The sequence below is a fragment of the Scyliorhinus canicula genome, chromosome 8, assembly GCF_902713615.1.
Source record: "Scyliorhinus canicula chromosome 8, sScyCan1.1, whole genome shotgun sequence".
In the NCBI taxonomy this organism is placed as follows: Eukaryota; Metazoa; Chordata; class Chondrichthyes; order Carcharhiniformes; family Scyliorhinidae; genus Scyliorhinus; species Scyliorhinus canicula.
Genome location: NC_052153.1, coordinates 156466192 through 156492325, shown reverse-complemented (window position 1 = coordinate 156492325; position 26134 = coordinate 156466192). Strand labels below are relative to the sequence as shown.

Genomic DNA, 26134 nt, shown 5'->3' with positions numbered 1-26134 from the left:
AGAGATAATGGTATATGTGACACGTGTATGTTGTTCAATTCATGATATCTGGCAAACGTGTTTTCTGGTTACCTTTTAATAGTGTAACATGGGAAAGTAATAATCAAGAAATGCAACAGCCCATAAAATGGGAGCTTCTTATTCCTTTCCAAATCAGTCTTGACTCCAAAAGTATCCTTCCTCATTACTGTAGAAGTGTCACTTCACTTTTCTGCTTTTCATAAGCTGTAGAAGGTTTTGGTACAACAGAATTCTCAACCTTTGGATTTGCATTGTTAAACTGTGTGACATTTATACCACAGAATTCTCCTGGCAGGCTGCATTTATTTTACATGGAAAGCCTTTGTAAATGACACTCAATGACTTCTACAGCAGATACAAAGGTGTCCTAAGTTGGTTCTGAGTAAATACAGTACCAGATAAGTTTGAATGATTAGACAAATCTACTACGGATAACAATGAAAGAAAGAGTTGGTCCTGAACATTATTTAAAGTTAGTTACTTCTACAGCTTATGAAACTAACAAGTCAATGATGACTGGTAATAATCATAAACATCAAAGGAAGACAGATTAAGGACATGCAGCAGAATGGAACTTATTTCACCAGATCTTTTAGAGCAGTAACGAAAGACCAGTGATGGGCAACATCGCCTAGTGAGTGGGCCTCATGAGTGACCCTCCTTTATCTCAGTGGGCCGCAAGATGAAATCGGGTTGTTCATTAATCATGACTTCATGAGTAAGATTAAATATATTTAATACTCGTCAAGTATTTCATGACGAGTTATAGAAAATGCTTAATCATTTATATATTAATAGAACCATCAACTTCAAATGGTAAAAACTAAATAAATATTTACACTTTGGATGCAGAGAGAGCGCACGACTCCTGTGTACAATCAGCACACACTTCACTTGCCCTTGCTTTACACGAGTATCACTTCAGTTATACCGGTATGAAAAATACTACACGGAGAGAATACCACTTGTGGCATGTGTGCAGTTCAAGGGTTAACATGCCTACAACATCAGCACTTGAATTACTGTTAATACTGTGGTTTGAATTTACAACACAAATACACACACAGGTGAAACCCAAGCTTGTTAAAGCACAGAAGTTGTTACAAGTACCACAAAATTAAAACTAAGGTTTAATCAGAGGTACACTTTGTTCAAAGAGTAGAACCAATCAAACTATCCCCAAGTAGGCCAAATCTGTCATACTTTATAACATTATAGTAAAAATTCAGAGCTTATACGTCACGTAATGCGAACAACTTTTTGTAAATGCAATGCAATTTCTGATTTGCCTCTTTTACCTGACTATCAGGAAACTTCCTCAAATAAAGATTTGATAACTTACTCCTGAAGACCGTTGAAACATAATAATAAATCAAAGGGTCGAGGCAACAGCTCACACTGCCAACGCACGCACACAGCAGGTAAGCAAAATAGAGAGAGTCACTTGGTGCAGAATAAAAGTGAAGATAGTGTATGAGCAAAATTATGTTAGATGGTGCAAAACAAACAATAAATACAGAAAGTACAATTACAGCCATAAAAAAAGCACGCCTCTTTCCACACTGCTGTGTCTGACTTGCTGAATGAAGGGTTGAGATAATACATATGTAGCAGACTGAGGTCACAAGCAGGGGAATCACAAAGAGCAGAAAACACAAAGTGGGGAAATAGTAGCTGGAATAGTTTTGAAGTTCAGAGAGGGGTAGCACATCATGGCAGGTTGTAATATTCAGCTCGGTGATATACATTGTTTGTTCAGTGAGGAAAAGTGGTAGAGTACCACCAATAGCTGCAAGCCATGCGACAAGGCAAAACACAACCGTCCGTCCCCGGGACCTCCAGGAGGCAGATCGTATCGGATAAACAATAGCAAGGAAACGGTCAATACTTATACACATCATCAGCAGCACTGAACTGTACATGTAAGCATAGAAACCGCCAGTAACTAAGCGGCACAGGAAAGAGCCAAACCCCCAGTTATTACCAGAAAAATGATAAGCGATTTTCAGAGGCAGCAGCAGCACAAAAAACAAATCTGCTGCTGCCAAATTCATCATGTAAATTACAGAGGGTTTTGACACTTGCATTTTAAAGAGGAATATAAAGATTGCCAGGAGATTTAGAGGCAAGCTTACAATAAAAACAAAGCTGTAAACCACAGGAATCACCAAAGTTGTCCAGTAACCCAATAGGTAATATTTTGCTTCCTCAGAAACTGGCATTGCAATCGCTGAAGATTTAGAGGACGAAGATTGCAAAGTTTTATTAAGTTCATGACTTGAATTTCCTGATATGTTCTGCTGTGGGGCTTGCGTAGTCACATCATTATTGCACTCAGCAGCAAAGGTTTTGCGTATATTATTGGCACACAAATGTTTTGTATCTGAAAGACACATCAAATATGTAATTAATATTTTCTTATCGCTCAATGTCATAAACAGAAGTAATGAATAAAAAGCTGTACGAGCCCTTAAACCTGCACTGCCATCCAATAGGACCATGGATGAGCTTTAACAATGAATTTACTTTGCCTGTCCTGTTCATAATAATAATATAATAATCGCTTATTGTCACAAGTAGGCTTCAATGAAGTTACTGTGAAAAGCCCCTAGTCGCCACACGCCACTTTAGCCCACTGTGCTAAACCAGCCCCATATCCCCCGATTTCCTTGCTTCCCAAAAATCTATTGTTCTCAGTTTTAGTGATACTCACTGTCTGAACACGAACAGACCTCTGGGATAAGGACTTCTGTAGGTGCTCAACCTTCTGCCCAAAAGCATGTTTTCCCATCTCAGTTCTAAATGACAAATCTCTTATCCTGAGACTATACCCCCTAGTTCTGGACTCAGCACTGGGCGAGACATTCCCTCAGCATCTAGCTTTCCAAGCTTTGTAAGAATTTGATACATTTCATTGAGCTCACCTCCTATTCTTCTAAACTCCAGATAAATGCCTCTTCTACTGAGTTGCTCGTCGGAGGTCAGTTTCTTATTATGTGACCCTTTGAGGCACTCCCTCTAAAGCAAGTATATTCTTCCGAAAGTAAGGAAACTAAAACTGAAAGCCTGTGTAATTTCAGCAAGACCTCCTTATGTCTATACTTCAAACTCTTTGCAATAAAGACTAGCATAAGATGTAATAGCTTGCTGCACAGAGCATGTTAACTTTGTGATTTGTGTGACCCCAAATCCCTCTGAATCCCAACATTTACTATTCTGTCACCAATATACTGCTTTTCCATTCTTCCCACCAAAGTAGATAGTTTCCTAATTTATACTCCATCTGCACCATCTTGTTCAACCACTTGTGTGGCTTTGCATCTTCCTTGCAGTTTATTTTCCCACTCAGCAAACTTGGATATATGACAGCCAGTCCTCTTATCTTACGTTATTGATGTAAATTGTGAATAGCTGAAGTCCAACCATCCTCCTTTGTAGTAGATATGACTCCAGTCAATGGTGCATTCCATTCTCCCCGCCACTTCCCAACAATTCTTATTGGCTTAATTTGTATACGGGTTCCTTGATGCCATACTCAGTCAAATGCTGCCTTGATGTTAAAGACAGTCATTTGGTCGTGTCCAGTGCATTTAGTGGTTTCTGGATACCGCATGGAGTGAATTGAATTCGCTGAAGACTGGCATCTACAATGCTAGAGACCTTGGGAGGAGGCCAAGTCTTATCATCCACTTGGCACTTGCGGCGAAAGTTGGTTGCAGGTGCTTCAGTCTTGTCTTTCGCATTGAAGTGCTGAGCTCTACCATCATTGAGATGGGGATGTTCCTCCTGTTAGTTGTGGGATCGTTTAGCTCTGTCTGTAGAATGTTGCTTCCACTGTTGAGGATGAAAAGATGATTTCACAACTTGAAAATGAAGCGGGGTGGATAATATGCTGGAGCTGGTGAACTCTGTATCTGAATTTATAATATGTGGGAGGCACATGGGAAGCATAAATTTGTAAAACTTACTCATTTTCTTTTGAAATGCTTACTTTAAATTAGCTTTTCCACCTTTGTCTTTATCTCTCAGATATTTATATCTACGTGTCTGTTTCTAACTAAGTGTCTTTTCAGCTCCTTCCTTTCTTTCACTTCAGAATCATTACAGCCTAGGAGTCCATTTGGCCCATCATGTCCACACCAGCTCCCCAAATGAGCAAATCACCTAGCTCAATTTTCCTGCATCTCCCCATAACCCTACACATTCTTTCTTTCAACAGTCGATTTCCACTTTGGAATGCTTGAATTGAGCCTGCCTCTCAGGCAGAGCATCCCAAACCCTAACGCTGTGTGTGAAAGTTTTTTCCCCATATCACTATAGCTTCTTTTACGTAGGCACAGTAGCACAGTGGTTAGCACAGTTGCTTCACAGCTCTAGGATCCCAGGGTCATTCCCCGCTGGGGCACTGTCTGTGCGGAGTCTGCACCTTTTCCCCGCTTCTGCGTGGGTTTCCTCCGGTTTCTCCCACTGTCCAAAGATGTGCAGGTTAGGTGGATTGGCCATGCTAAATTGCTCTTAGTTTAAGTGGAGTTACTGGGTTACTGAGAAAGGTGTAGGCTTAGGTAGGGTGCTCTTTCCAAGATCCGGTGCAGACTCGATGGGCTGAATGGTCTCCTTCTGCATTGTTGATTCTATGATTCTAATTATTTTAAATCTGTGCCCTCTCAGTCTCGACCCTTTCACGAGAGGGAACAGTTTCTCCCTACTACCCTGTTCAGGCACCTCATGATTTTGAATAACACTATCAAGTCTTCCCTCAGCTTCCTTTCTCTAGGGAAAACAGTCTTAATTTCTCCAAGCTATCTTCTTTACTAAGTCCCACATCCCTGGGATAATTCTAGTGAATCTTTTCTGCACCCTCCTTAATGTCTTCACATCCTTCCTGAAGTTTGGTACCCAGAACTGGACACAAGGCTCCAGCCAAGGCTTATACAACTTCAAAATAACCTTCCTTGCTCCTGCGCTCTGTGCCCCGATTAAAAATTCCAGCCTTTAATTTATTTTAAATGTTCTGTTCTCCTCCTATAGTTTGTTGAATCATTTCAACTCAGTTCTTGGAAGTGACTCCTAATGACCCACGACAGCAATCCAAAACGAATCCTGCTTTCCATTTTCTTCTTGTAGCCTCTGTCATCTTCTACTTCCAATATTAATCTACCCATCTCTTAAAGCAGGCAACGGTCTCCAGCCCTTTGTCAAAGTATTCCATACTCTAATTACTCTCTGCAGAAAGCAATCCCTCCTGACCGGTTTCAATTTCTCAGTGATAAAGTTAAATTGATATTTTTTCATCATTGACTCCTCCCCCCCCAAGCAATGGAAATTTCCATTCCTTATTCACCTTAACATTGTTCAATAATTCTACAAGCCCCTATTAAATCCTCACTTAATCTAATTTTCTTTAGTGACAAGAGTCACGGTATCTCAAATGTCCTGATATCTATAGTTTAATTCCAACCCTGGATGCTGCGTCTTTTAACAGTAAGAATAAGTAAAGACTTGTATTTCGATAGCTCTTTCACAATCTCAGGATGTCTCAAAGTACTTTAGAACGAATTAAATACTTTTTAAAAAAGTGTAATGCAGGGAACAGGAAAGCCAATTTGCAGCGAACAAGGTTCCATAAATAACTGACTTAATAACCAGATCATCTGCTCTCAACTCATTGAAGGATATAAATATTGAACAAGGCAAGCAGTGCGGGTTCAATTCCCATACCGGCCTCCCCGAACAGGCACCGGAATGTGGCGACTAGGGGCTTTTCACAGTACCTTCGTTGAAGCCTACTCGTGACAATAAGCAATTATTATTATTATTCTTATATTAACCAGGACACCATGGATAACTCCCTTGCTCTTCTTCAAAATAGCATAATTTATGTCCACCTGAGAGAGTTTTGGTTTAATGTACCATTCAAAAGATGACACCCCTGACAGAGTAACACTGGAATGCCATTCTAGATTTTGTGCTCACATCTCTGGGTGGGATTTGAGCCCGCAACCGTCAGCTCAAATGAACGTAACATATACATTTGAATGAAGAGCAAGTTGGAATATTTTAGCAAACAGTTTTCCAACCACTAATGAACCTTGCATGAGAATGCAAAACTTGAGAGAAAAACACAGACAGCTTCTACATCCCTGCCAAACCACATTTTAAACAAATTCAGTCATGGGCGTCGCAGGCAACATTCATTACGTGTCCCTAATTGCCCTTGAGGGGGCAGTTAACAGTCAACCACATTGCTGTGAGCCCAGAGTCACAGGAAGTCCAGACCAGGTAAGGACGGCAGATTCTTTTATGACAATGGTCATCATTCGACTTTCGATTCCAGATTTTTATCAAATTCAGATTTCACCATCTGCAGCGCCCAGAGCATTACTCTGAGTCTCTGGCTTACTAGTCCAGTGACAATACCACTACGCCATCACCTCCCATGGTGATTAATCACTACCAACATCTTCATGTCAGTGCATGAATTAAAGGGAGTGGCTGCGAAAGTCATATGCGAAGTGATTTGCAATTCTATAGAATCTATGAATCTATCCAGCTATTCTAGGGTGAGTGAAATCTAATTGGACAATCATTTGAAGGTGAAAATGAAAGGTTGTTGGGAAAAAGTGGGGAAGTAGACAGCTCCAGTTGATGTGACAGGTACAATGGGTTCAATGGCCTCCTGTGCTGTACATATTAATATTACATGCTATTAAATGGTAGCATCTTTATCAGGTTTCTCACAGCCCATTTCATGAACTGTCCAGTAATGAGTTACTACAATTTCATCATAGCATTTACAGTGCTGAAGGAGGCCATTCGGCCCATTGAGTCTGCACCGGCCCTTGGAAAGAGCACCGGACCGAAGCCCACACCTCCACCCTATCCCCGTAACCCCACAGGCAGCAAAGGCGAAAGAATTATCTTTCTTCTTTTTAAACAAACGGACTTAATGAATCTTTAACTGTTTCAAAATGGAATTTCGTACTTCGAACATAGGGTATGGATTATGGGGAAAAGCCCATTAGAAAATCCGGTTCCTTTGGATTTTTTAAATAAAAGTGGGTCGGTGATATTGGGATAAACTGCAACTTCCCGTTTCTTCCTTGTGAAACAGTACAGATAATGTGAAGATGGGATACTGAGGTCCAACACGGCTGCCAGCTGAGCTTAGACCATTTTGCTGGGCTGCTTTCTGTGGGAATTGTACCTGTCTGTACAGCTGGCTGAATACAGCTAGGATAACCCTGGGTACACACTGTGCTGGAGACCCCCTCCTCCCCCCCTGGGTACACACTGTGCTGGAGACCCCCTCCTCCCCCCCTGGGTACACGCTGTGCTGGAGACCCCCTCCTTCCCCCCTGGGTACACACTGTGCTGGAGTCCCCCTCCTCCCCCCCTGGGTACACACTGTGCTGGAGACCCCCTCTCCCCTGGGTACACACTGTGCTGGAGTCCCCCTCCTCCCCCCCTGGGTACACACTGTGCTGGAGCCCCCATCCTCCCTCCCCCCCTGGGTACACACTGTGCTGGAGTCCCCCTCCTCCCCCCCTGGGTACACACTGTGCTGGAGTCCCCCTCCTCCCCCCCTGGGTACACACTGTGCTGGAGACCCCCTCCCCCCCCCTGGGTACACACTGTGCTGGAGACCCCCTCCTCACCCCCTGGGTACACACTGTGCTGGAGACCCCCTCCTCCCCCCCTGGGTACACACGGTGCTGGAGCCCCCCTGGGTACACACTGTGCTGGAGCCCCCATCCTCCCCCCCCCCCTGGGTACACAGTGTCCTGGAGACCCCCTCCTCCCCCCCTGGGTACACACTGTGCTGGAGACCCCCTCCTCCCCCCCTGGGTACACACTGTGCTGGAGACCCCCCCCCCCCCCCCTGGGTACACACTGTGCTGGAGACCCCCTCCTCCCCCCCTGGGTACACACTGTGCTGGAGACCCCCCCCCCCCCCCCCCGGGTACACACTGTGCTGGAGACCCCCTCCTCCCCCCCTGGGTACACACTGTGCTGGAGACCCCCTCCTCCCCCCCTGGGTACACACTGTGCTGGAGACCCCCTCTCCCCTGGGTACACACTGTGCTGGAGTCCCCCTCCTCCCCCCCTGGGTACACACTGTGCTGGAGCCCCCATCCTCCCTCCCCCCCTGGGTACACACTGTGCTGGAGTCCCCCTCCTCCCCCCCTGGGTACACACTGTGCTGGAGACCCCCTCCTCCCCCCCCCGGGTACACACTGTGCTGGAGACCCCCTCCCCCCCCCCCTGGGTACACACTGTGCTGGAGACCCCCTCCTCCCCCCCTGGGTACACACTGTGCTGAAGACCCCCTCCTCCCCCCCCCCTGGGTACACACTGTGCTGGAGTCCCCCTCCTCCCCCCCCCCCCCTGGGTACACACTGTGCTGGAGACCCCCTCCTTCCCCCCTGGGTACACACTGTGCTGGAGACCCCCTCCTTCCCCCCTGGGTACACACTGTGCTGGAGTCCCCCTCCTCCCCCCCTGGGTACACACTGTGCTGGAGACCCCCTCTCCCGTGGGTACACACTGTGCTGGAGACCCCCTCCTCCCCTCCTGGGTACACACTGTGCTGGAGACCCCCCCCCCCTGGGTACACACTGTGCTGGAGACCCCCTCCTCCCCTCCTGGGTACACACTGTGCTGGAGACCCCCCCCCCCCCCCCCCTGGGTACACACTGTGCTGGAGTCCCCCTCCTCCCCCCCCCTGGGTACACACTGTGCTGGAGACCCCCTCTCCCGTGGGTACACACGGTGCTGGAGCCCCCCTCCTCCTCCCCCCCCCCCCCCGGGTACACACGGTGCTGGAGCCCCCCTGGGTACACACGGTGCTGGAGCCCCCCTGGGTACACACGGTGCTGGAGACCCCCTCTCCCGTGGGTACACACGGTGCTGGAGCCCCCCTGGGTACACACGGTGCTGGAGACCCCCTCCTCCCCCCCTGGGTACACACGGTGCTGGAGCCCCCCTGGGTACACACGGTGCTGGAGACCCCCTCCCCCCCCCCTGGGTACACACTGTGCTGGAGTCCCCCTCCTCTCCCCCCCCCCTGGGTACACACGGTGCTGTAGCCCACCTGGGTACACACGGTGCTGGAGACCCCCTCCTCCCCCCTGGGTACACACGGTGCTGGAGACCCCCTCCTCCCCCCTGGGTACACAGTGCTGGAGTGCCAGATATGGCCCCAGCCCCCTTGCCAATCTCCCCCAGATCCGATTTCTTACCACTCTTGTGAGGACAGATGAGTAGGAGCAGCGCGACCCACAGCAGGAACTGAACCTTCGAGTCCATTCCGAGTGAATTCTACTCCACGATCCACCGAGCTCCAGACAGATATAAGCAGCCGCCTCCCGCAGAGCTTCTTCCACAGTGAGATCAGCACCTTCAGTTTGGGAACTTCATCATATGAGTTCCGCCTAATTATTCCCGAATCGCCGGCCACTTCCCGGGTGGGAGGGAATGGGCAGGGCTGATCGTGTAGGCGATCGATGAAAGTTCTTAAATGGAACGTGTCTTTCCCATTTAACCACCCCCCTCCCCCCACTTTGGGCTCCTAAAGGAATATATCTTAAAATCATGTTCTTCTTTCTTTATTGTATTGCTGCATTCCAATAAGTGCTTCAGTGGCTGTTTGGTGACAGCCCATCCGTTGTGAAAGAGTTACTACTGATAAAAATAATCTTTATTGTCACAAGTAGGCTTACATTAACACTGCAATGAAGTTACTGTGAAAATCCCCGAGTCGCCACACTCTGGCGCCTGCTCGGATACATGGAGGGAGAATTCAGAATGTCCAAATTACCTAACAGCACGTGGGAGGAAACCGGAGTACCCAGAGGAAACCCACACAGACACAGGGGGAACGTGCAGACTCCACATGGGCAGTGACCCAAGGCGAATCGAGACCTGGGACCCAGAAGCTGTGAAGCAGCAATGTTACACACTGTGTTACCATGCCGCACGAGCTGGGTTTAATTGTTAGACCTGGACTGTGCTAACCAGACAGCAGAGACTAGAGAATTGAGGCCGGGCACTTACTCGTAGAAGAGGCTTCATGCCAGTCTCCTGGTGGCAGCTAACTACCTCCCCCATTATGTGGGAGAGTGGAAGGGGCTAAATACAGGTTGTTAATTCAGCTCATTAATATGCCAATGGTCGCCCATTATCCCAGAACCCATTGCAATGACTTGGTGACTCAGTGATTCAGTGCCACACGGTTTTCCCATTCACTTGGAGGGCTGCCACTGGGGGAGGGGGTTCCTTCATAGGTATTTTGCCCAATCAATATACCCAACATCGGGTAGAGGGTGGCCACTGAAGGCCATTCTCTTTGCCCTTGCCACTGACCTCTTCTCTTGCGACCCCTTCCCACCCTCACTCACCTTTGCTTTGGGCTCCGATGATTAACCTTGGCCTCTGGTAGACGCAGTTCCGGCAAAAGCCACTGGCAGCATGAGGAGCTACCAGCCTGTGATTGATGGGACTTCAGCTACTGGCATCTCAATTGTGGGGAAGGCCAAAAGGTGGTCACTAAAGTGCCTGAAAGATACTTGATTCTGTCAGACATCACTCACCGGACAACTGGTTCCCCACTGCTTCTCCCACTGCTGGGTGGAACAAAATCTCAGCCAAAGAGTCATTATGGCACAAAAGGAACCCATCCAGTACAAGGAGTTCCTCGCAGGCAGCAAAGTCCAAGTCATTAACACTCGCTCTTCCCACATCTCCCCTTATCTCTTTCCCCTAACCTTAAATATGTCTTCCCCAATCCTTGTGCTATCAGCTGAGGTGATATCTACTTTACCTAAATCCCTGCACCCCTATCAAACCCCCTTTGCTCCAAGGAAAACAACACCAGTTTTGCCAACCTATAGCTAAATTTCTTAATCCCTGGAATAATTTTGGTAAACCCCCTCTGCATCATCTGAAAGACTCTCGCATCGAAAGTGTCATGACCAGAATAGATTTACATAGAATTTACAGTGCAGAAGGAAGCCATTCGGCCCATCGAGTCAGCACCGGCTCTTGGAAAGAGCACCCTACCCAAGGTCAACACCTCCACCCTATCTCCATAACCCAGTAACCCCACCTAACACTAAGGGCAATTTTGGACACTAAGGAGCAATTTAGCATGGCCAATCCACCTAACCTGCACATCTTTGGACTGTGGAAGGAAACCGGAGCACCCGGAGGAAACCCACGCACACACGGGGAGGATGTGCAGACTCCGCACAGACAGTGACCCAAGCCGGAATCGAACCTGGGACCCTGGAGCTGTGAAGCAATTATTCTATCCACAATGCTACCGTGTTGCCCTTCTGTAAGAAAATTATCACGGGCAGGAGAATAGGACTCCATACTTGCGTTAAGACCTAATCAGAGTTTTATAGTCAGCATAAGTTCCCTGTTATTGTACTGACTGGCTGCCGTTTAATAGGGTCCACTGGAATGAGCTACGTAGTGAGCGGGGCCCAGTAAATGTAGGGGGAGCCACACAACCCATTCCCACCAATAGTACTTTGTCAACCATTTTCTTAAAACCCACACAGGCAACAACCATTGCTTTCCCTTTGCCAGTCTTTTCTGTTACTTCATCAAAAGGTTCAGTTACATTAGTCAAACACCCTCTTTTTTATATAAATCTGTGCTGACTCTCCTTAATTAACTCAAACTTTTCAAGTGCCTGTTGGATTTCTTGGAATATTTCTGGAATATTCTGCACACTTCAGAGCAGCACAGCTTTGAAATAATGGCTCAGCTCTTCCGATTAGGATCGGTAACCCTACTTCCGACCCTGGTCAAAAAATATGCACACATACCTTCCTCCAATTTTCCTGGCCTGGAGGATCCTTCACATCTGACACAATGCAGCAAACCCCAGAGGAAGAGCACGGAAAATCCACTCCGGAATCACATCCCTTGCTGTTGTATTCCAGTAAGTAAACAGTTTAAATGTTCCAAACCTTCTTTGAAAACATTTAGAGAGAAGATAAGTGGGTAAGGGGTTCGGGTGGGTAAGGGGGTAGAATGGGTGAGGGTTGGGTAAGGGAAGTGGGTAAGGGAGTCGGGTGGTGAGGGCCTAGGGTGGATAAGGCAAGTAGCTAGGCTGGTAAAGAGGCTTGATGGCAAGGAAAGGATGGGAGGTGGATTTAAGTTGGCAGAGCTGCAGGTGGGTGAGATGGGTGGTGGGTCAGAGGGTAGTCAAGTCACGTCAGGGGGGGGATTCAAGGAGTGGTCAGTTTGAGTGATTGGGGGTTAGTTCTGTAGTTATCTGGAAGTTAGAATTGGTTTCTTCCTGTCTAACATTTTCTGGGTAACTATCCAGTTAAACAAATCCGAACGTCTGCAATTTCTGACTCTATCTGAAATGAAATGAAAATTGCTTATTGTCACAAGTAGGCTTCAAATAAAGTTACTGTAAAAAGCCCTTAGTCGCCACATTCCAGCGCCTGTTCGGGGAGGCTGTTACGGGAATTGAATCGTGCTGCTGGCCTGCCTTGGTCTGCTTTCAAAGCCAGCGATTTAGCCCTGTGCTAAACAGCCTCAAGAGTTGAAGAATTTTTCGGGGGGTCCCAGGGAACATGGGAATTGCCCATTGGAAGCTCAGACTTCCCAGGCAATCCTCGCGGAGTTCTTCCATTGGGACCTCCGAGGGGTCCCTTAGCTCATCTTCGAGGAAATGTCCAGTCTTGGAGTATATGGAGACTGGAAGATCTGGGTCCTCATATTGGCTTTGGAGGGAGTTCTGTGGTAATATCCCAGAGTGTTAGCAGGTATCCAAAGATGTAGGTTATGAGGAGAAATTACATAAATGTAACATATTTTCCTGGAACATAGATTAAGGGTCAAGTGCAGGCAGTGGTGTAGTAGTACTGTTGCTGGATTAGTAATCCAGAGACCAGGATAATGCTTGGGGGGCCCACCATGGCAGATGGTGAAATTTGAATTGAGTAAAGATCTGGAATTAAAAGTCTAATGATGACAATGAAACCATTGTCGAAAACATCCATTTGATTCACTAATGTCCTTTAGGGAAGGAAATCTGCCATCCCTACTTGGGTCTGACGCCACGATCTCTATGGATATGACCTTTTGTATATGGGTGGAATGCAATCGGAATCTCACCTCATTTCCCACTGGATTGGAAATATTTTGGGAGTATTCCGTCCCATGTGTACAGGATTGCTTCTTTACAACCACAAGGTCTAATTGCTGTAGATTAGCAATTAGAGCTCCACGTGTTTTATATGCATGAATTCTGAGATTAATTGGAGGGTTAATTTATTTCCCTGTAGATGTTCAGTTTCTTAACTAAACGTGTTCTCCAGGAATTTTGACAGGGGTGGCATTTGTCGTGAACAATGAGAACCACAACTTGTTTCAGTATTACTGCTGGCTGCATTCAGGGAAAAGGCTACAATTCTTCAGATACTCGACAAATCAGTTTCTGTTCTCGTTTGTACCGTTCTTTGTAAGATCTTTTAGTAGGAGTTTGATGTATCAATGAGGATAAGCACTGACTGATTATTTGAATGCACTGGAATCATTTTAAATACAAATTTTAGTTAAAGTTAGACCTCTGCGACGGGGTATTTTTCTTCCTTTTTACTATTATTATTCCATTATATGTAATTTTTTAAAAAATGAGCAAATGCCGGATATGAAATTTCCACATGGACAATAGGGAATCTTGAATTGATATTTATTCTGTACAGTAAACTACCTTCTTGACTTTACATTGGCCGAAATCCTCCCAAACATGCACAGAGTGTTGGCTCAGGTGAGAAAACCAGCATGAAGCTGGCAGGCTGTACAGCCGGCTTTCCTCGCCGTATTGGATAACATTCTGTGCAATTTCAAAGGGAAACCAGATTCGCAGTCAGCTGGAGGGGCGGGACAAGGGCAGCAATTCCGGGAATTCCACAATTACAGCACTGTTTTTAAATAAAAGGCAACCCCACCCCCATTGATCAGAACCCCCCCCCCCCCCCCCCCCCCCCCATGGACAAGGGACCTGAATCCTGTCAGAACCATGCAGAAACTGGCTGTATTTCTTCAGAAGCTTGTGTCAGCTCACTTTCTAATCACACTCTTCTGAACTGCCTGGAAAGAAACTGCTAATCTAGCTACAGACATATATTTTAACTGAACTGAGAAGCTCGGTTTCTGCTCACATCTCCAACTAACACTCTACGAACAATGCTTTTTTGCAAAATGCCTGATACCATGGTTTCTCCCAGTAATTACATAGATGCATAGACACATTGAAGATAGGAGCAGGAGGAGGCCTTTTGGCCCTTCGAGCCTGCTCTGCCATTCATCTCGAACATGGTTGATCATCCAACTAAATAGCCTAATCCTGCTTTCTCCCCATAGCCTTTGATCCTATTCTCCCCAAGTGCTATATCTAGCCGCCTCTTGAATATATTCAAAGTTGTAGCATCAACCAGTTCCTGTGGTGATGAATTCCACAGGCTCACCACTCTTTGTGTGAAGAAATGTCTCCTTATCTCTGTCCGAAATGGTTTACCCTGAATCCTCAGACTGTGACCCCTGGTTCTGGACAGACGCATCATTGGTAACATCTTCCCTGCATCTACCCTGTCTAATCCTGTTAGAATTTTATAAGTCTCTATGAGATCTCCCCTCATTCTTCCGAACTCCAGCGAGGACAATCCTAACCTAGTCAATCTCTCCTCATATGACAGTCCCGCCATCCCTGGAATCAGTCTGCTAAACCTTCGGTGCACTCCCTCGAGAGCAAGAACACCCTTCCTCAGAGACAGTGACCAAAACTGCGCACAATACTCCAAGTGTAGCCTCACCAAGGCCCTGTACAATTGCAGCAACAAGTCCCTGCTTCTATACTCGAAACCTCTCGCAATGAAGGCCAACATACCATGAACCTTCTTTACCTCCTGCTGCACCTGCATGCTTATCTTCAGCGAATGGTGCACAAGGACATCCAGGTCCTGCTGCACACTCCCCTCTCCCAATTTACAACTATTCAGGTAGTAATCTGCCTTCCTGTTTTTGCTTCCAAAGTGAATAACCTCACACTTATCCAAATTATACTGCATCTGCCATTGATTTGCCCACTCGCCCAACCTGTCCAGGTCTTGCTGTAGGATCCCTGCATCTTTGTCATAATTCACCTTCCCACCTAATTTGGTATCATCTGCAAACTTTGAGATGTTACATTTTGTTTCCTCATCCAAATCATTAAAAAAATTATGAATAGCTGGGATCCCAGCACCGATCCCTGCGGTACCCCACTAGTTACTGCCTGCCAATTTGAAAATGACCCATTAATCCCTACTCTTTGTTTCCTCTCTGCCAACCAGTTTTTAATCCACCTCATACATTTTCCCCAATCCCATGCGCTTTAATGTTGCACAATAATCTCTTATGCGGGACTTTGTCAAACGCCTTCTGAAAGTCCAGGTGGTGGGGGAGCATCAGGGGATTGCTCCGCTCGCACCCCCGTCTAATGGAGTAGCCAGGGGGCCATCGGACATCCCGGGGGAGGAGGAGGGATTGAGGCCCGTCCCGATGACTCCCGCAGGGGAGGTGCCGGAACACCGCAGCACCTCGGACGTCCCCCCTCCTGTCCCTGGTGCATCTGGTGGGCAGCAGGCAAAACAGGGTAGCTGCACTCCACCCGGGACATCTGAGCAGCAGCCGGGCCCATCCAGGCCGGGTCGCCCCAGGAGACATGCGCCAATGAGGACCCTTGTCGCAGGGCAGGAGTCGGCGCAGGCTCCTCTGATCCTGCTGTATTCCTTCACAATAAACACCTGTCAACACCATTAAAACCTACCTCGGTTCTCTGTCTGATGCGTGTGGGGGTTGGGCTGGTCCGAGCTGGCCGGGAAGGGAGGATGCGCGGGACCAGTGCAGGCCCTGTGGGAGGACAGTGCTCCCCCCTCCCCCCCCCCCCCACCCCACCCCCCACCATTCCCCGAACCCAGCACCCCCATCCCAGGGATTCGATGAAGGGGGATCTTATTGAAACTTACAGGAGTCTGCGAGGCCTGGATAGAATGGACGTGGCGAGGATGTTTCCACTTGTAGGAAAAACTAGAATCAAAGGACACCATCACAGACTAAAGGGACGATCCTTTAAAACAGAGATGAGGAGGCATTTCTTCAGCCAGAGGGTGGTGAATCTGTGGAACTCTTTGCCACAGAAGGCTGTGAAGGCCAAATCACTGAGTGTCTTTAAAACAGAGATAGATAGGTTCTTGATTAATAAGGGGATTAGGGGTTATGGGGAGAAGGCAGGAGAATGGACATGAGAAAGTATCAGCCATGATTGAATGGCGGAGCAGACTCTATGGGCCGAGTGGCCTAATTCTGCTCCTATGTCTGAACTGTTGGCTAGTGTAGACTTGAGAGATGAACAGACACTTCCAACACTGATGAAGGTTCAACTCAATTTTATTAACTAACTTCTAACTAACTAACACACGATGACTGTGGGTCTAAATGATGCTAACTTAAACTGGAGCCTTGTACGAACCAGTTGATTCTCTCAGCACGTGGTGTGAGTCTGTGCTGGGCTGGATGAGTTCTTGTTACACTGAGAGGCAGCACCCAGAATGAGCGGGAACCGTGGTGCCCTCTGCCTTTATAGTGTGTGTATTCTAACTGGTGATTGGCTGCGGTGTTTGTACATGTTGATTGGTCCCTGTGTGTGTCCATCAGTGTGTGTCTGCACCATGATATACTGGTGTATATTGTGACATCCCCCCTTTTATAAAAAATGTTGATGAAGGCATGTGATAATAAATAGTGTGGGTGTGTGAAGAATGTACCTAGCTACGTGTGAGGTGCGAAGACATATGTACAAATCTATATACAGGAAACAAGACTATGTACACAGGAAGGTGCCTGGTGCAGATGACTAACATGAACTGGAACAACCAACGAATCTATTTACAAATCACTGGAGAACGAATGCAACAAGGAAGGAAAAAAAAAACATGTCAGAAAGTCCAGATGTGTACAGAGTTCACAAGTTCAGTCTCTGAGGTGGGCGACGAACTCTGGTTGACCGCCTCAAGGGTGGGGCAATGGCTGGCGCATCAGGAGCCGGGAGGGCTGCAGCACTGTCAGGGGCAGGCAGAGTGACCGGAAACGCTACACAGTCCACGGCGGGATCAGTAGCAGAGCTGGTCGGAGGATCCCGTGACGACTCTGGAAAAAGGCGAAGAGCACGCCTGTTGCGGCGCCGAATGGATCCATCCGGTAAGCGGACCAGGAAGGAGCGGGGGCCATCTGCCTTAGAACAACAGCAGGCGCAGACCAGCCACCATCCGGGAGGTGGATGCGAACTGTGTCACGTGGACGGATGTCGGGAAGGTCAGCAGCCCGTGAGTCGTAGGAAGTATTCTGCTGCAGTTGAGACATGTGCATGCGGTGGAGCACGGGGACATAATCGAGGTTGGGACCGTCGTCCTGAGGGTGGGGTTCATTAGTAGCTGAGCAGGCGACAGGCCGGTGGAGAGCGGGGCGAAGCGATAAGCTAGCAGAGCAAGATGGAAATCTGAGCCGGCGTCGGCGGCCTTGCTGAGTATCCACTTAACTATGTGGACCCCCTTTTCACCTTCCCATTGGATTGGGGGTACAGGGGACTAGACGTAACGTGCTCAAAGTTGTAGTGTCGGGTGAAGCTGGCCCATTCCTGGCTCGCGAAACAGGGGCCATTGTCTGACATGACCATCAGCTGAATGCCATGGCGGGCAAGCGTCTCCTTACATGCCCTGATCACAGCCGAGGATGTGAGATCGTGCAGCCTGATGACCTCCGGGTATCTGGAGAAGTAGTCAATGATGATGATGTAGTCCCTGCCCAATGCGTGGAACACGTCGATGCCCACTTTGGTCCAAGGCGATGTGACGAGCTCATGGGGCATCAGGGTCTCCCGTGGTTGGGCGGGCTGAAAACACTGGCAAGTTGAGCAGTTGAGCACCACATTGGCGATGTCATCGTTAATGCCTGGCCAGTAGCCGGCTTCTCTGGCCTTGCGGCAACATTTCTCGACTCCTAAATGGCCTTCATACAGTTGCTCCAACACTAGCTGGCGCATGCTTTGTGGTATGGCGATGCGATCCAATTTCAGGAGCACCCCATTGACAACAGCCAGGTCATCGCGGACATTGTAAAATTGTGGGCATTGGCCCTTGAGCCACCTGTCTGCCATTAGATGCATCACCCGCTACAGAAGTGGATCAGCTGCTGTCTCGCAGCGAATTTGCATCAGCCGTGCATCCGAAGCTGGCAAATGGGAGGCTGCAAATTGGACTTGAGCATCTATTTGGCAGACAAAGCCGTCGTGATTACACGGAGTTGTGATCGACCTTGCGAGGGCATTGGCAACGGCAAGGTCCTTGCCAGGGGTATAAACAAGTTGAACGTCATACCTGCGGAGCTTGAGTAAGATACGTTGGAGGCGAGGCGTCATGTACTTCAAGTCCTTTTTGATAATATTTACAAGCAGGCGGGGGTCGGTTTCAACCGTGAACTGCGGAAGTCCATAGACGTAGTCGTGGAACTTCACGACTCCAGTGAGAATGCTGAGACACTCTTTCTCGATTTGCGCATAGCAATGACCCCATGTGGGGGTCATCACCTGCGACATATGCAACGGGGATCCATGACGAGGCCTCGTGGTTTTGCGAACCAGGTCTCTGAGGGCCGTGGTGTGTGAGACAAGATTCGGGATGAACTTCCCAAGGAAGTTCACCATACCCAGGAACCGGAGAACTGCTTTCTTGTCCTCGGGTGTCTCCATGGACGTGATTGCTGCAATCTTGTCCTCGTCCGGACACACCCCCTGGTGGGAGATGTGATCCCCCAGAAACTTGATACTCGACTGGCCAAAGGAACATTTGGCCCCATTGAGGCGGAGGCCGTGTTCGTGGATGCGCCTGAAAACACGCTGAAGGCGGGCAATGTGTTCCTGCGGGGTGGTCGATCAGATAATAATGTCGTCGACATATACCCGGATGCCGTCGATCCCCTCCATCATCTGCTCCATGATCCGATGGAAAACTTTGGACGCAGAAATGTTGCCGAATGACATCCGGTTGTAGCAGAACCTGCCAAAGGGTGTGTTGAACGAACACAGCTTCCTGCTTGACTCACTTAGTTGGATCTGCCAGAAACCCTCCGAGGCATCCAGTTTGGAGAAGAGTTTGGCGTGGGCCATCTCGGACGTGAGCTCCTGATGTTTCGGAATCGGGTAGTGCTCCCGCATGATATTCTGATTCAGATATTTAGGATCGATACAGATCCACAGCTGGCCGGACGGCTTCTTGACACAAACCATGGAGCTTACCCAGTCTGTGGGTTCCGTGACCCTAGAAATGACTCCTTGGTCCTGGAGGTCCTGGAGCTGTTGCTTGAGGCGGTCCGTAAGGGGCGCTGGGACTCTGCGAGATGCGTGAACGACAGGCTTGAGTAAGATTTTGTACGTGTACGGGAGCGTGCCCATGCCTTCGAAGACATCATGGTATTGCTGGATGATGGAGTCGAGTTGCACCCTGAAGTCTGTGTCAGAGGATGCAGACACATCGCTTGAAGAGAGAGAGTGTACTCCCTGCACTAAGTGGAGCAGCTTGCATGCCTGCGCACCAAGCAAGGAGGCTTTTGAGGCAGCAACAATCTCAAACGGGAGAGTGACTGTGTGAGCACGATGTGTCACCTCAAGGCGGCAGGAGGCGCTGGCAACGATGGCATTGAAAATGAAAAATGAAAATCGCTTATTGTCACGAGTAGGCTTCAATGAAGTTACTGCGAAAAGCCCCTAGTCGCCACATTCCGGCACCTGTCCGGGGAGGCTGGTACGGGAATTGAACCGTGCTGCTGGCCTGCTTGGTCTGCTTTAAAAGCCAGCGATTTAGCCTTGTGAGCTAAACCAGCCCCTACATTGCCATTGTAGTCCAGCAATTTACACGCAGATGGCAGGACAGCAGGCTGTACGCAGAGCTTGCGAAAATCAGACGACACAATGAGATTGGCAGAAGCGCCAGTGTCCAGGCGGAACCTGACAGGGGACCTGTTGACCGTAAGGGTGGCACACCACTCATCATCCTGGCTAACGCTGTGGACGTGGACGGGTTTAGTGTCACGCTTGGGGGACATCGTGTTCGTGGTGACGACGCCAACTTGGAACGGGACCTGTGGGTCATCGCAGGCACAGTCAGAAGCAAGGTCTGGAGTAGGTTCATTGATGGCAGGCTGGATAGCCCTGACGTCTCTGTGGGGCTGGGTGGACCTCCTAAAAACAGCAGGCAGGGAAGATCTGCACATTGTAGCGACGTGGCCTCGTTTGCCACACTGCAGGCAGCGTCGGGACTTCGCGGGACATTGCCGCTTTAAGTGGGCGGAGCAGCAGTTGCCACATGCCGGAGCGTCGGGACGTTCGTCACGCCACCACGCATGCGCGGGGCGATCCACGCACCTTCGCGAAGCGGTCCGTGACGTCACCACGCTCGCTGCGTGTAAGCACGGGACTCCGCGAAAAGCGCGCAAAATGGCCGCCATCATTCAGATCCAGAGCCTGAAAAGATTTAATCATCTGGACCCGTTCTGCCTCGTAGGGGGCTTGCCGCGCCATTTCAGCAGCCTGGATGCAGGAGTAGCGCGTGGAGGCATGTTCATGAAGTACACAGGTCTCAATGGCCATGGAGAGAGTGAGCTGCTTTACTTTTAGTAGCTGCTGGCGCAGGGGCTCAGATTGAACACCAAAAACAATCTGGTCACGGAGCATGGAGTCAGAGGTGGACCCGTAGTTGCAGGACTGTGCAAGGACGCGGAGGTGGGTAATAAAGTACAGGAAAGGCTCGTCCTTACCCTGAATTTGCTGCTGAAACATGTATCTCTCGAAGCTCTCGTTAACCTCGACCTCGCAGTGTCTGTCAAACTTTAGAATGACAGTCTTGAACTTCGATTTGTCCTCCCCCTCAGCGAAGGTGAGCGAGTTGAAGATGTGCAGAGCTTGGTCCCCGGCTGTGGAGAGGAAGGGAGCAATCTTCCGTGCGTCCGAGGCAGCTTCCAGGTCCCTGGCCTCGAGGTACAGCTGGAAGCGCTGTTTGAAAAGTTTCCAGTTCAAGCCCAGATTCCCGATAATGTGGAGAGGCGGCGGCGGGCGAACGGAGTCCATTCTGTAGGATGGCTGGAGACTGGTGGAAGGTAGATCACTGAAGGGTAGGTCTCAGAAGTGCGAGCATTCCTCAACTCCTGGTACCATAAAGTGTTGGCTAGTGTACACTTGAGAGATGAACAGACATTTCCAACACTGATGAAGGTTCAACTCAATTTTATTAACTAACTTCTAACTAACTAACACACAATGACTTCGGGTCTAAATGTGCGAACTTAAACTAGAGACCTAAGCCTTGTCCGAACCAGTTGATTCTCTCAGCATGTGGTGTGAGTCTGTGCTGGGCTGGATGAGTTCTTGTTACACTGAGAGGCAGCACCCAGAATGAACGGGAACCATGGTGCCCTCTGCCTTTATAGTGTGTGTATTCTAACTGGTGATTGGCTGCGGTGTTTGTACATGTTGATTGGCCCCTGTGTGTGTCCATCAGTGTGTGTCTGCACCATGATAAACTGGTGTATATTGTGACAATGTCTTTTGGTCTTATGGACCATGTGATGAACTGGCCAGCTTGCATGCAGGGATCACCTAGATGGAAGGTGCTATCATTGGCATGAGTCAGACAATGTCATACAATGTGGAGCAACAGAGCTCATCGCAAAGTGGGTTTTCAGCATTCTCCATCCCATTGACCAGACCCGCTATTATTGTCAACCCAGGACCCCCAGCTCGTAGCGCTGTAGCGGTTTGTATAACGGAGGGGGTCTGCAAGTGGGCAGTCTGTGATGTCTGTGCCCCTGACCAGCAGTCCACTCCACCCCCTTCCAATTAATCAGTGAACCTTGAGGCGATCAGTGCGTCCCGTGCGCACTGGCCCTGCCGCACATGTCGTGCGGCCTCACCTGCCTGCCTGGGCTCCATGTCCTGCTCATCGTCTCCCTCTCCTGCATCTTCCTCGTCGGACGAGGTTTGCTCTTCCTCCTCATCCTCCTCCTCCAGCACATCACCCCTCTGCTGTGCGATGTTGTGAAGGATGCCGCAGGCCACCACAATGCTGGCGACCCTCCCAGCCTTGTACCGGAGGGCCCTTCCAGAATGGTCCAGGCACCTGAATAGCATCTTCAGGAGGCTGAAGCACCACTCGATCACACTCCTGCTTGCTGTATGGGCGTCGTTGTAGTGGGTCTTTGGCCTCCGGATAGGTGTTATCAGCCATGTCCGCAGCGGATAATCCCCGTCGCCCAGGCGCCAGCCCCTCAACTGGGGGTGGGCCTCTCGAACACGTCAGGAATTGCCGAGTGTGCTAGGATGAAAGCATCATGCACACTGCATGGGCATTGGGCGCAGAGGTGTATCATGCGCAGCTGATGGTCACACAGTAGTTCATTGAGTGGAACCCCTTTCGGTTGGTATAGAGCGGCCTGTTATCCGCAGATGCCTGTAGGGCATGTGCATCCCACTGATCGCCCCCTGGACCCAGGGCATTCTGGCAGTGGCGGTGAACACCGCTGCCCGGGCATCCTGGTGGGCTCGGTCCACATTGACACATTGAAATGGATGTATTGTTCCGCCTGGCATAAAGAGCCTCCGTGACGGCACGTATGCACCTGTGCACCGATGTCCAAGAGATCCCGGGCAGGTCCCCACTCAGCATCTGGAACGACGCCGTGGTGTAAAAAGTCAGGGTGACCATTACCTTGACAACCACTGGGAGCAGGTGTCCTCCCGTACCCCACATGGTGTCATGGTGTCAGGTGTGCCATGATCTGGCAGATGTGGCTCTCTGCTCAGCCGGAGTCTTCGACGGCATGCCTGGTCTGGTAGGTCCCCGAATGTCAGGTGCTGCCAGTACACATGAGGCCTCAGGTGGTGCCTCCTTCGCTCCTCCTTCTCCTTGGCCTGTTGGGTGCCCGGCTCTCCATGCCGGGCAGCTGCCACCTGTCTCTCTGCTGCCCACTCCACTGCTGCACGCTCCGTTACTGCCCGTTCCGCTGATGCACGCTCCGCTGCTGAAGCTTCCTCCTCCTCCTCGAGCTTCTCCAACTCATACATCTCGCAGAGCTGCAGCGACCAGCAGGAAGGCCACCATTGCTGGCTGAATTCCAATTTCCATTGTCTGCAGAGGGTGAAATGTCGGCACATTAGCATGGTGCGTACCCCGTGCTCAATCAGGTCCACCAGGCTACATGGTGCCCCGTCTAGCATTGCAGGATCCGCCCCACATCTCCCTACCCCCCCCCCACCCATCGCCTCACCCCTGGCCCCTTCGGTGGCCGGCATCATGGGGGCATCTGGCCCTGGCACCCGTCCCTTATGCCAGGGTACCATTTGCTGGTACTGCCCTCACCAGGAGCTACCGTGGGTGTTGCCCTGGGTGGTCCACCGGTGGATGGTGGGTGGGTGGGCGGGAAGGTTGGGGTGGGGGGGGTGGGGTGGGGTACAGTGCAAACGGTGTTTGTATGCGTGGCCTGCATTACATTGACGCCGTTTTTGACGTGACAGGAAATCGCGATTTGGCGTCGGAAACTTTTCTCCGCCCAATCGTCATTCCTGATTTCAGCATCGGCCAATTCTTCATGCAGAAAGTAGTAGGAAGGTGGAAGTCTCAGCCACAATATGCTGCAGATAGGGCTGGTTTAGCTCAGTGGGCTAGACAGCTGGTTTGTAATGCAGAACAAGGCCAGCAACGGGGTTCAATTCCCGTACCAGCTTACCCGAACAGGCTCCGGAATGTGGCGACTAGGGGCTTTTCACAGTAACTTCACACTTGTGACAATAAAAGATTATAAAAATATATAAATGTCAACACAATTATAACTTTTCGATCTGAGATTGATGTTATTTTTGGTTACCAAGGACATTAAGGATATGCTGCCAAGGTGAGTGGATGGAGTTAGGATAACGGTCAGCCATGATCTCATTGAATGGTGGAACAAGCTCAATGTGACGTGAGGGAAAACCTTACCACACAACGCGTGGGTCTGGAATGCTCTTCCTGAAAGTGCGGTGGAGGCAGGTTTAATTGAGGCATTTATAAGGGGGCATTAGGTGATTATTGAATGGAGACAGTGAGAAGGGGTATGGGGAAAAGACAGTGGAGTGGCACTAAGCCATGACACTCATATGAAGATACAATGCAGGCACAATGAGCCAAATGGCTCCCTTCTGTGCCATAACAATTCTGATTCTGTGAAATGTCCCTACGTTGCTGTGTCCTTCAGGGAGAAACCACCCCAATAAAAAAAAATCTCAGTGGCATGTGCTACTGTCACTGATTTGAAAATGGTGTAAAGCCCAATCAGGTTTTCGTATTTCAGGAACTGACTACCTAAAACTCCACACATTGAGCACACCCACCTTCTTTCCAGGCAGGGGGAATTACCTTCAGTTCTCCTTTCCCAAAAAGAATGTTGGGTGTATCAGATACTCACAGATGATCAAAAGTAACCAAACCCTATGTATAGGTCCAGGCTTGCCTCATGATTACTGTGCTGCACTACCATTCAGACTCCTGTAAGGCAGGGAAGCAGTCATAGGGCAGTGTTACATGTTGTGAGAAGACCACATGCCAAAGTCCAATTAACAATAGAACTTCGAGTGGCAATTAAAGTGGCCTTTGTCCTCACCTTAAATACCATCAGTTCCTTCCAGAGCTAAACCAGGGGAGACCTCAGCATTATCCGCAAATGAAGCAGACAGGTGTGTCATACCTGTTCAGCGATGCCAAATACCTTAATCTCCTTTTCCAGTAAAGCACATGACAAGACTGTCCAATTTCCCACAATGTGTATGAATTCATAGCCAGCTGCCTAGGTCCCCAGGCACGATGCATCTGCTTACACCACAAACATGTTTTCTATACTTTTTGAATGCATCTGTTGAATAACAGCACCCCAGTATTTTTTTCCGCATATGGTAAAAGTTCAGACTTTTAGTGGGCTTGTCAATGGAGACCTCCAGTCACTGGCATCAGTTTAAATCTAATGCCGTCAATAGGAGAAATGTTGCCTCTGTCAGCAGAAAAAAAAAGTCTCAATCTCAATGAAGAATACAGTGTCATAGAACTTACAATGCACAAGGAGGCCATTTGGCCCATCGCGTCTGCACCAAAGAGCATCCTACCCAAGCCCACAACTCCACCCTATCCCCATAACCCAACTTAACTTTTTTTGGACACTAAGGGCAATTTAGCATGGCCAATCCACCTAATCTGCATGTCTTTGGACTGTGAGAGGAAACCGGAGCACCCGGAGTCACGGGGAGAACGTGCAGACTCCGCGCAGACAGTGGTACAGCGGGGAGTCGAACCTGGGACCCTGGAGCTGTGAAGCAACAGTGCTAACGACTGTGCTACAGTGCCGCCCAGTGAACTACGCAGACTGCAGAGCAAGAAACAAAAAAAGCAGGAAATATTCAATATATTTAAATCATTGCCCATTCTGTAAAGATCAAACCATACACATGCAATTATGAAAAAGAACGAAAAAGAGCAAAGTAAGGAAACTAAAAAATTCTTTATTGGAAGTATCTGCAACGTTAATTCTCTTCTGAGTGAGAGGTTCCACATTTGTAAAGGTTAATTTTTTCAAGACAGAGTAGTTGATCAGCACTCACATGCTCTTAAAAGCTCAGTTACACCTGCTCATACAAGGCCCGATTTTTCATCTGTCTTTCGAGCGAGACAAGTGGATAATTAGATAAGGTTTATGCCTTTACGATGATCTGAGTGCAAGTTTCACCTGTGAAGACTGCAATTACAGCCCGTTTCAGAGGAGCAGAGTGTCGTCAATAGCAGCTTTCAGGTTTCTGTGTTTATCTGTGCAACTGCAGACATCAGAAATTTCTGTTGACCCAACAATAATGGTGATGCTGACATCGTCCCTGTGATTAATGTTGGCCATTTTATGGGGAAGCTGACTGCCTGGTTGCTAAGAAACAATTGGAATGATTGCATTTTCAGACATTAATCTGTACTAGACTTCGGTGAAT

At 48.9% G+C, this 26134-nt stretch overlaps 1 protein-coding gene and 1 long non-coding RNA gene across 6 annotated transcripts in view; one reads left to right on the top strand and one right to left on the bottom strand.

Moving 5' to 3' along the window:
- LOC119970614 overlaps positions 1–26134 on the top strand; it is a 145354-nt gene that overhangs the window by 5025 nt on the left and 114195 nt on the right. The gene's annotated exons all lie outside the window — the stretch shown is intronic.
- LOC119970613 (proteinase-activated receptor 1-like) lies at positions 61–10507 on the bottom strand. Of its 5 annotated transcripts, XM_038805524.1 has the most exons (3): positions 9261–9622; positions 3682–3855; positions 61–2404 (listed from the first exon to the last, which is right to left on the bottom strand). In XM_038805524.1, the coding sequence occupies exon 3, from the start codon at positions 2241–2243 to the stop codon at positions 1254–1256; it is 990 nt and encodes a 329-aa protein (XP_038661452.1). In that variant the 5' UTR covers positions 2244–2404; positions 3682–3855; positions 9261–9622; the 3' UTR covers positions 61–1253. The 5 variants fall into 5 exon arrangements, with proteins under 5 accessions (XP_038661452.1, XP_038661455.1, XP_038661451.1 ...); XM_038805527.1 differs by lacking the exons at positions 3682–3855; positions 9261–9622 and adding an exon at positions 10419–10507; XM_038805523.1 differs by lacking the exon at positions 3682–3855 and having other exon boundaries at positions 9261–9625.